Source organism: Salpingoeca rosetta (assembly GCF_000188695.1).
Source record: "Salpingoeca rosetta unplaced genomic scaffold supercont1.21, whole genome shotgun sequence".
In the NCBI taxonomy this organism is placed as follows: Eukaryota; class Choanoflagellata; order Craspedida; family Salpingoecidae; genus Salpingoeca; species Salpingoeca rosetta.
In genome coordinates, this window is record NW_004754913.1 from 154077 (window position 1) to 164076 (window position 10000).

At 56.5% G+C, this 10000-nt stretch overlaps 4 protein-coding genes across 4 annotated transcripts in view; 3 read left to right on the forward strand and 1 right to left on the reverse strand.

The window, feature by feature from the left end:
• Positions 1–1715, forward strand: part of PTSG_12674 (uncharacterized protein) — a 6404-nt gene extending 4689 nt beyond the window's left edge. Inside the window, exons 11-14 of the mRNA XM_004990994.1 lie at positions 450–669; positions 820–881; positions 1107–1210; positions 1504–1715. Of these exons, the coding sequence (XP_004991051.1) occupies positions 450–669; positions 820–881; positions 1107–1210; positions 1504–1633 (516 nt within the window). The 3' untranslated portion in view covers positions 1634–1715. The remainder of the gene's footprint in view (positions 1–449; positions 670–819; positions 882–1106; positions 1211–1503) is intronic.
• Positions 1672–5742, forward strand: PTSG_12675 (uncharacterized protein). The gene is made up of 11 exons (XM_004990995.1): positions 1672–1904; positions 2128–2271; positions 2461–2572; positions 2821–2907; positions 3144–3212; positions 3393–3451; positions 3732–3809; positions 4107–4399; positions 4636–4711; positions 4865–5105; positions 5363–5742. The coding sequence occupies exons 1-11, from the start codon at positions 1879–1881 to the stop codon at positions 5453–5455; spliced, it is 1278 nt and encodes a 425-aa protein (XP_004991052.1). The 5' UTR covers positions 1672–1878; the 3' UTR covers positions 5456–5742.
• Positions 5743–6371: 629 nt separating this feature from the next.
• PTSG_08032 (uncharacterized protein) lies at positions 6372–7755 on the forward strand. Its single transcript, XM_004990996.1, has 3 exons — positions 6372–6795; positions 6995–7094; positions 7309–7755. Exons 1-3 carry the CDS (start codon positions 6556–6558, stop codon positions 7410–7412), a joined length of 444 nt encoding a protein of 147 aa, XP_004991053.1. The 5' UTR covers positions 6372–6555; the 3' UTR covers positions 7413–7755.
• Positions 7756–7952: 197 nt separating this feature from the next.
• Positions 7953–10000, reverse strand: part of PTSG_08033 (DNA replication licensing factor MCM9) — a gene marked incomplete at its 3' end in the record, with an annotated part of 8632 nt that continues 6584 nt past the window's right edge. The window contains exons 21-22 of the mRNA XM_004990997.1: positions 9906–10000; positions 7953–9670 (exon numbers count right to left, since the gene is read on the reverse strand). The exon at positions 9906–10000 is cut by the window's right edge and continues 26 nt beyond it. Coding sequence (XP_004991054.1) covers positions 7953–9670; positions 9906–10000 — 1813 coding nt within the window. The remainder of the gene's footprint in view (positions 9671–9905) is intronic.

A 10000-nucleotide genomic window follows, 5' to 3' on the forward strand; every position in this document is an offset into this window, starting at 1 on the left:
CGATACGACGAGTACGTTTGACATACACGCATACATTCACATGCACTCACACACACACACACACATATGCACTCACTCACACACACTCGTGCACACACACATGCACACCTTACATCATGTACTCACACACTCACACACACGCGCGCGCGCGGAAAACCCTGAGCAGTGATTCTGATGACACGGACGATGAGATTGAAGCGCTGCTGGCGAAACGACTGCGCAAAGGCAAGCCGACATCACCCGCAGCATCCTCTGTACCGGCAGCGAAGGACGACGACAAGGTAGCCAGTGTTGTGTGGTGTGCACAGTGGTGCAAGCGCAGGATGGCACGAGTTATCATGGCCCACCTCCTGTGTAATCCCATCACCCTCTGTTGTGCAATCCCATTCTACCACCCTCTGTTGTGCAATCCCATTCTACCCTCACTTGCAACTTGTCCGCGCGTGCAGAAGGGAGCGGTTGCTCGAACGACGACTACAGATGACGTGTACGATGCAGACACGGACGTGGACGAGGATGAGGTGCATGACAGCGGAGATGCTGCGGGCAGTGGCAGCGGCGTTCACAAGGCCGCACCAGCACGCGATACAACGCGCACCCCTCCGCTCCCCACCGCCGTGTCGGCACCAGACAAGAACGACGACGACGACGACGACGCAGAAGATGAAGGTGGCACGAAGGGCGTGTGTGGTCCATTGTTGTGATACTGCTGCTTTCTGTGACAGCACTCGCGCGCGTAATCCTGCCCAGCACTGCCGTGCGCTCACTTTTCGTGTGCTTTTTCTTTGTTTTGTTGATGTTGCGTGCTGGTTTGGACAGAGCTGCCGTACCTGCCTGATTTCTTATCAGGCGTCAACGTCTTCTTCTATCAGCTTGACAAGGTGCGTGTACATGTGTGTGTGCATGTGCGCGCGCGTGCGTGTGTGTATGTGTGTGTGTGTGTGTGTGTGTGTGTGTGTGTATGTGTGTGCGTGTGTATGTGTGTGCGTGTGTGTGTGTGTGTGTGTGTGTGTGTGTGTGTTGCAAGTTTATCAGCTAAAACTCACGTTGTCACACACACATACATACACGCACGCACGCATGCACGCATGCACACAAAAACACAGCCAAAGCTGTTGAAGGAGCTGACCCGGTACATGGTGGCTTATGGTGGCCGCGTGGACGCATACATGGCTCCAGATACTACTCACGTCATCACAGAGCGCCCCTGGTTCGTGCCATTGCCCCCGTTGTCGATGGGTGTTTGGAGACAAGACGCCTTCCTCCCCCTCCACTTTGTCTCGCCTTCCACTCGCACACACACACACACTTCCTCACTCACTCACTCGCATTCTCACTCTCTCACTCACTCACACACTCACTCACACACTCACTCACTCACTCACTCACTCACTCACTCACTCACTCACTCACTCACTCACACACACTCACTCACTCACTCACTCACTCACTCACTCACTCACTCACTCGCATTCACACACACACACACACACACACAACCAGGGACGCTGCGTTTGACGATGCGCTGAAGGACAACCCGCGCCTGGTGTTTGTGCGGCCGTCGTGGCTGCTGCAGTGCCACACAACGCAGGCCAAGGTCGACACCTTCAAGCACCGCATCAAAAAACGCTGACTCAGGCCCCACACAAAAAATAAAATAAAAAAATAACTGACCGCTCACCTCACAGACAGAAACCGAAAGGAAGAAGGCAAAGACGACGACAAGAGCAACGACGAACAAGCAAGAGCAACCGACATCAAGTCTGCAAGTGTGTCGACTGAAGCATTGTGTGTGCAGGGAAGCAGTCGTGAAGGTAGCCGAGCTGAGCTGAGATCCCATCCGTCACATTAGCGAGACACACCAGCCCAAAACCAGTCATGGTGCTCGAGGCAACTGTGCTGTGGTATGTACACGCGTGAGAGACGCAAGATGCACGCACAATCTTGGCGGTCGTTCGTTGTTTGTGTTTGTGTTCATGGCAAGTGATGGTGGTGCTCGCATGAACGTTGGTGTTGTGGAGCGCTGCCGTGCGCGCGTGCGCGTGTACGCTGTGGTACTACTCAGACACGGCCGTCGTGCTTGATACGCCGCCTGCTCACGTGACTTTCGCTGGTTTCGACAAACAGCTTGGACAGCAGTGACTTCATGCGCAACGGCGACTTTGTGCCGACCCGCCTGCAGGCGCAACGCGATGCCGCAAACCTTGTTGTAGGCACCAAACTCCGCGACAACCCAGAGAGCACCGTTGGCCTCCTCTCCATGGGCCAAAAGTACGTCCTTGTGTGTGCGGGTGTGAACGTGGGGGAGGGCGTATGTGTGAACGTACATATATGCCTGTGTGCGTGTGTCTGATTGTGCAACGGTTTGTGCACACGTGTGTGAACGTACGCGTGAGCATGCCCATCTGCCCTCACACACTCACGCGCACAATGCACACCCGGGGATGGTTCTCAACAAAGGATTGACGTGCTGTCTACGCTGACTCGTGACAAGGGCAAGGTGCTTGCGTGCCTGCACGAGATCAAGGCCGCCGGCGCCTGCGACTTTGTCAGCGCCATCCAAGTTGCACAGGTCAGTCACCATTGCGGAACTGTGTGAATATGCGTGAATATGTGCGTGTGCGTGTGCGTGTATGTGTGTGTGTGTGTGCGTGTGTGTGTGTGTGAGCGTATGTGTGTGAGCGTGTGTGAGCGTGTGTGTGTGAGAGCTTGTCCTTCCTGTTGTTTTCCTTCTCTTTTCGTTGTTGCGACGCGCTCTGCTCAATACGTTGGCGCTCTTCTCACCCTCTCTTGCTGGTGTTGCCCCTTGTGTGGTTGCAGCTCATCTTGAAGCACCGCCAATCCAAGAACCACCGTCAGCGCATCATCGTGTTTGTCGGCAGCCCCGTCAACGCCAACGAAAAGCAGGTGTGTGGGTGTGTGGGTGTGTGGGTGTGTGGGTGTGGGTGTGGGTGTGGGTGTGGGTGGGTGTGTATGTGTGTGTGTGTGTGGGTGTGTGTGGGTGTGTGTGGGTGTGTGGATGTGTATTGGCGGCAGTGTGTGGTTCATCTCGTTGTCTCTTGCTACATGTACCGCTACTGCCCCACTGTGCTGCCTCGCTTGCCCTGATGGCGTTGTCCACGGTGTCCCATGTTCGACAACAGCTGACCACGCTCGCGAAGAAGCTGAAGAAGAGCAACGTCAGCGTCGACATTATCAGCTTTGGCGAAGAGGTACAGCTCTTTGCGTGTCAGCTGCTGCTCGTGTTGCAAATGGCATGTTTGTACACGTGTATGTGTCTGTATGTGTGTGTGTGCCAACCCCGCCCAGTGCGTAAGCTCAGCGAATTCTCGCAGTTCTCACAACCGCGCTTGTGCATGGTTCGCTTTGCTCGTTTGCCGGTGGTCCTCTAGGACGTGAACCAGGCCAAGCTGGAGTCGTTCATCTCCACCGTCAACAAGGAGGACAACAGGTGCGCGGTGCCCCCGCCCCTTGCTCCTTGCGTCCACGGTTTCTGCTTCCTTGTATTGTTTCTGCTTCTCTTCCTTCCCTTCAGTTCCTTCTTCCTTCCTTCCTGTCTTCCTTCCCTTCACTTCCTCCCTTCCTTCCTCCCTTCCTCCCTTTGCTCGCTTTATCCCCTTGCGCACGTACCAGTGCCCTGCATCTAAGCCGACATCTCACCTCCACAACACCACCTGACCGTGCTGTGGCTGCCACGTTTCTTCGACCCTTGTTGTTGGCATTGGTTGCAGCCACCTGGTTGTTGTTCCCTCGGGCTCGGGCCGCCTCTCAGACTCAATCATGTCTTCGCCAATGTTTGCCACAGAAGCGTAAGTTGCCCACATGCCCATGCCCGTGTGCTCGCTGGCACTTGTGTTCTTGGCCCCTTTGACACCTCCTCTCACTCACTCACTCATACACGTGCGCACATGTACGCTCACTCACTCACTCACTCACTCACTCACTCACTCACTCACTCACTCACTCACTCACTCACTCACTCACTCACTCACTCACTCACTCACTCACTCACTCACTCACTCACTCATACACACGCGCGCACATGTACGCTCACTCACTCACTCACTCACGCACACACGCACACACACACACACGCACACACACAGCGCCCCGTCCGGCGTGCCTGCAGGCATGGGCGGGGACCTTGACCTTGAGAATGACCCTGAGCTTGCCATGGCGCTGAGGATATCGCTTGAGGAAGAGCGGCAGCGGCAGCAGCGCGCACAGACGGAGGGCGGTGAGGCGCCAACCGGCCAGGAGCAGGAGCAGGAGCAGCAGGGTGAGGGGGCAGCGACCACCGCTGCCACCGGTGACGCACAGGCTGCGCCCCAGCAACAGCAGCAGCAGCAGCAGGCCGCCACGTCCCAGCCAGAGACACAGACCCCAGCAGCCACAGGAGGTGCGAGGGCCTGTTTCTATCTGTATGTTGTGATGTGTGTATGTGTTGTTGTTGTTGTTGTTTGTGTATAACGTGTATCGTGTTTGTGTCAGGTTTGTGTGTGTGTGTGTGTGTGTGTGTGTGTGTGTGCATGCGTCTGTCATTGTCACCGAATGATCGCGCGTTTTCACGATCGGTCAGTTGTGCTGCTGTAGTTGAGACTCATTCATCGCCCTTTAATGTCGTTCACTTGCCAGGCATGCCCAACTTTGATGCGATGACGGAGGAGGAGATGCTCCAATACGCCATGCAGATGTCGCTCCAAGATCAGCAGTGCGTCAGCGCCTTCACGTTGCCATGGACACAATACCTGCCTCTGCCAGCCCCACCTCACACAAGAACAAGCACAAGCACAAGCATGCACTTGTTCGCCCCAATCAAACACACATACCATATCATACTTATTCCCGCCCTGTTTGCGCGCAGGCCGTCGGGCAGCGAGGCGATGGACACGGGCAAGGACGAGAGCGAGCCTGCCGCTAAGGCGAGCAAGCTGGAAGGTGATGAGTCGGCGAAGAAGGCGGAAGAGGAGGCAGCAAAGCCGCAGGAGCCGCCAAAGGACGAGGCAGCAGAGAGCGCAATGGACATCTTCCAGGACCCGGCATACCTGACGGGCCTCCTTGGCGAGCTGCCGGGCGTTGATCCATCCGACGCACAAGTGCAGGAGGTGCGCACACACGCGTGGCGTGGCGTGATGGATGGTGGTTGAAGTTGGGGGGGGGGCTTGCTGTCGTTGTTCCTGTGCTTGTTTTTGTTGTTGGTGTTGGTGTTGTTGTTGTTGTTGTTGTTGTTGTTGTTGTTGTTGTTGTTGTTGTTGTTGTTGTTGTTGTTGTTGTTGCTGCTGCTGCTGTTGCCGCAGGGATGCATTGGATGCTGTGCTCACTGGCGACCGGTACTGGTGGTGTGTGTTTGCTCCAACTGCAGATGCTGGCCTCACTTGCCGGTAGTGCCCAGAAGGATGACAAGAAGAAGGAGGGGGATGATGACAAGAAGAAGGAAGGGGATGGAGACAAGTAACGCGTGAGCCCGCTTCGTGTGCTACCGCGCCTTCCGTTGTCTACTGCGTGCGCGCGCGCGTGTACTGTCTGCATGTCTCTCTGTCTGTATGTGACCGTTTTGTTGTTACAATGGCTTCCTCTCTGCATGGCGTTTCTTCAACCACCTTCTCCCTTGCTCCCTTCTTCCTCCCTGTCTCGCTGCCGTCGCTGCGGCTTGACTCCACTCCACTTCACATGAATACAACTTGCTCTGAGGTCAACCAAGGCGAACACACACGCGCGCACATCTGGCGATCAGTTGTCCACAACCTGTGTGTGTGCGTGGGTGTGGGTGGGTGTGGGTGGGTGTTTGTATGGGTGTTCACGAGCAAACGGTTCACACACAAGGCTCGGATACTTGGCCATGATTTCCTGCGAAAGACATGTGACTGTGCAGAACTTTTGAAATTTGTTTTTCTTCGCTTTGTCCACTCGCCTCCCACAGCCGCAAATCAAGCGATCAGTGACATGACGTCCTCATGTCACATCACATCACAACAATGCGCTTGCTTTGGTTTCTTTGTCCCTGCTTGCCTGCGTCTGGTTTTATTATTGTGTGTGTCACCTCCGACCTCCAGTTGCCAGTGAGCGACATCGTTGCATCAGCGGCAGTGAAAAGTGGCCAGCAGCAACACTTGAAGACAAAGGCACCCCCGCCCCCCTTGCTCCAGTCTTCAGTGTAGCAGTGTGCTTCTGCCTTCTTTCTCTTTGTTGGTCTGTTGTCACACACACACACTCACTCTGTTCTTTTCTGGAGCTTGGGCGTGACACGCACAAAGTAACATGGCGGGGAATTGCTCGTGTCTCAGCGCCTCCAGCGGCTGAGTTGTGACTGTACACAAGTGCTGAACGCCACCCAACCCAACCCACACACACACACACACAGAGACACACAGCTCTCTTACTCTAGACCACTACCAGCTCAGCGGAATACAAGTGGGGGATGCTCAGTGAGCCAGTTCATTTTCCAGCTCGAACCAAGCGACCAAACCACTAAACCACCAAGCCACACCAAGAGGAGCCTCCGCCAACGCACCAAGCCACCTCCTCTCCCATCTTCCCCTCCTCCGTCCTGCAACAATGCGTCTACTCAAGGCCTTTGCTGGCTGCTTTGGAGCAGCCCTGCTGCTGTTGGGGGCAGTGGTGTCCCAGCAGCTCGCCCTCACGGCCGCCCTCCCGGCCGCTCCCATCAACGCCAACCACGTTCGCACATCGTGCCCACCGATGTGCCGGCCAAGCATCTCGGCGAACTCCACGATTGTGCCCGTCCCGGGCGACCGCGCTGCCGTTGCGTTGCTCCCCTGGTTTGGGGACTGCGACGTAAGTGAAACAACGCTTGAACAAGCATCCCCCTATCCCTGCCCCGTCACCTTGTCCCGTGGGCTTGTGTGTGAATGCTGCTTTGCGTGAACGCTGTGACAGCTGTCCTGCTTGATTCATGATTGTCATTTGCTTTGTGAAAGCATCGAATCTAATGCCTGTTCTCCATACGCCCACCCACCTTTGCACGTACATGTAGCCCACGCTCACCACGTTCTCGTTCCACATTTCGTGGTCTGAGTCCTCGACCACATCAGGCACACTCCCCTTCCTGAAACAAGTTCACGAGCTTCATCAGTGTGAGTGAATCCATGCCGTCCATAGCATATTGTGTTGAGGGAGTGAATAGGTGAATGCTTAATGTCCCATCACAGATGCAAACCTGGCTTCTGACTTCTGCGTGCTCCGCCCACTGTAACTGCTCCTGCCACACAAAAAACCGCATTGTAACACACTCATTCAAGTCTGACTTGCTTCACATGTACAATTAACCTTGGCTATGCCTCCATTCAGATGCTGAGAGCGCGACGTACACGATTGATGCCTCCTACTGCTACTCCCCTAAGGAGGGCTGTGAGATGTGTTCCACGCTCTCCAAGGTCATCACCGTGTCTTGAGTGAGCTGAGCACAGGAACACGGTGCTTGAGCCCGTCCTCCGCAGCGCACCACTCCATGCGCTTCCCTCGATTTCTTCCCCCCCCCCCCTTCCTGTCTGCCTTTTTTCCTGTCCTGCGCTTTCTTGCCCCACTCCCTTCCCTTCTTTCACGCCGCCTCCGCCCCCTCTTCCTCTCTGCTGCTTCTTCCTCTCTTCCCCGCGCTGTTCCTTCCCTTCTTTCACACCGCTTTCTTCTGTGTTCTTCTCCTGTTCTTCCACTTCTTCCCTTCCTCGATCTTCTTCTTCTCCTTTCTCTCTTCCCCGCCTCCGATTGCGTTTCTCAGCACAATAAACACGTGATTTGATGACCAATGAGGCATACGTTCATTTATGCACATGCCACACAAAGCAGAGGCACAGAAGAAACGTCACGTCACATGTCACGCCAAACCACAAGATATCCAGAACGCACACCACGCATGCGTGCACGACATGCGGTCCATGACACGTTCTCGACACTGCAAATGAACACAGGGATGCGATACGTGCCGCCTCTTGCTTCTAGTCCTCGAAAAACAACTCCAGCAGCCCATCATCATCGTCGTCGTCGAGCAAGTCGCTGCTCATGTTGGCCGTTGCGATGGCACCAGTGGCAGTGGTGGTGGTGGTGGTGGTGGTGGCCATGGCGGTGTCCGTCGTGGTGGTCTCGTGATCAGCAGCAACCGTGTTCCCTGCAGCTACTGTTGCCGTGACACCAGCCGTCATTTCTGCTGTCGCTGTCGCCATTGATGTTGCCGTTGTTGCTGCTGTTGCTGCTGTCGTTGATACATCCACTGCAAAGACAACGTGCTTGTCACCGCTGCTTTCGGCATTCTTCACGACCTGCTGTCCACCACCATCGTCACCGCCATCGCTGCCGCCCCGGTTGTGGCTGTCCTGTCGCCGCAGCCGCTGTCGGCCACTTCCGTCTGCACGTGCATACTCAAACGACGACAACCCATCCAATGCACGCTCAAGCGACTTTGCGTGCACGTTTGCAGACGTGGTGCCAGCGGTAGGGGCAGTGGTGGTGTCATTGCCAGCGTTATTCGCCTCGCCGCCACTGCTCTTGTTGTTGCTGTTGTTGTTGTTGTTGTTGTTGTTGTTGTTGTTGTTGTTGTTGTTGTTGTTGTTGTTGTTGTTGCTGTTGTTGCTGTTGTTGTCTCTTGCGCGTGGTGCTTGCGGCTGTGGCTGTGGCTGCCTCGTCTCTGCCTTCGCCGCCACACCGTCGTCCTCGCCACCACCTTCTCCTCCTCCTTCGTCCCCTCCCATCATCATCCTTAGCATCGCCTCCTCCTCAGCATCATCATCGGCATCGCCCACGGCCATCCTCTCGCTCTCCGCAGCGCACGAGCTCTGGCCCGGCGTCAGCAGCGGCATCCCACAATCACCGTCTCCCCTGTTGCCGCCGCCACCACCGACAGCAGCAGTCACTGCGCTTGATTGCGATAGCTCGCCCACGCCACCAGGGCCCATTTTCCTCATCATCGCCTTGGTCGCCACCGCGCGCCCGCGCTGCGACGCCAGCCGCCCGTGGGGTGCAGGCACGTGTCCCTGTCGGCGCTGCCGTGCTTGCTCCTGTGAGTGCGCGCTCTTTTGGCTGAACGGCGTGCTGCTGCGACCACTGCCGTCGTCATCATCGTGATCGTCGTCATCATGACCACCAGTTCCAGCCGCGCCTCCAGGTTCTCGCAGGCTCGACGCAATCGGCGTCGGCGGGCGAGCAGCATCATCTCTCCTCGACCCCACACGACCAGACCCACGGCCGCCGCCGCCACGCCCAACACGTGTGGCTCCCATATCATCAAAATCATCATCGTCGTCGCCGTCGTCATCATCATCCGAGAACATCTGTCCAGAAACGATCATGGCGCGTTTGCGTGCGCGTCTGTCCACACCGCTGCTTCTCCTCTTGTACTGCGATGGGCGGCGGCTGTGCGAAGACAGGCCACTGGCATGCTCCTGGTCAAGGTGTTGGTGCGGCTGGTGTGATGACGGTGGCTGTGATGGCTGTGTCCGTCGCGGCCGCACGGGACTGGATTCAGTCGAGCTCGTGCCGCCCTGTGGCCACAGCGGCCCCTGTGTTGGCGGCACCGCATTCGGCGGAAAATGGGCACCACCACCGCCATCATCATCATCGTCGTGATTGTGGTTGTCATCTGGCTGGTCGTGCTGCTGTTGTTGCCGCTGCTGTTGTGATTTGTGGGGCGAGTTTGGGGCGTGGCGGAACGGGTAGTTCTCTGTGTCAACGTCCGTTGTGCGTGTGCGCGTGTGCGAGTGTGTGTGCATGGACGTGTGCGTGCGTCGAGCGCGCGTGTGCGAGTGTGTGTGCAGGTGTGTGAGCCCATTTCTCGTCATGTGTGGCGACTGACATGCGCACCAACAACACGTGCAGCAACAACTGCAAGTACAGTAGCTGCAGTGCCACAAGGCCGCTAAACACACGCACGTTCACGCACGCACGCATGCACGCACCTCCAAGGTGGGAGAGACCCAGGCGCTCGAGGATCAAGCGCTCCTGGCGAAGATATTCTGCCTCTGCGTCTTTTGGAAACGCAGAGTGCAGTGGA

Coding starts and splice junctions, on each gene's coding strand:
- PTSG_12675 (XM_004990995.1), top strand. CDS start 1,879: ATGGTGCTCGAGGCAACTGTGCTGTG. Junction 2,908..3,143: donor TCAACGCCAACGAAAAGCAG/GTGTGTGGGTGT, acceptor GTTCGACAACAG/CTGACCACGCTCGCGAAGAA. Junction 3,810..4,106: donor CCAATGTTTGCCACAGAAGC/GTAAGTTGCCCA, acceptor GCACACACACAG/CGCCCCGTCCGGCGTGCCTG.
- PTSG_08032 (XM_004990996.1), top strand. CDS start 6,556: ATGCGTCTACTCAAGGCCTTTGCTGGCTGCTTTGGAGCAGCCCTGCTG. Junction 6,796..6,994: donor CCTGGTTTGGGGACTGCGAC/GTAAGTGAAACA, acceptor ACGTACATGTAG/CCCACGCTCACCACGTTCTC. Junction 7,095..7,308: donor AGTTCACGAGCTTCATCAGT/GTGAGTGAATCC, acceptor GCCTCCATTCAG/ATGCTGAGAGCGCGACGTAC.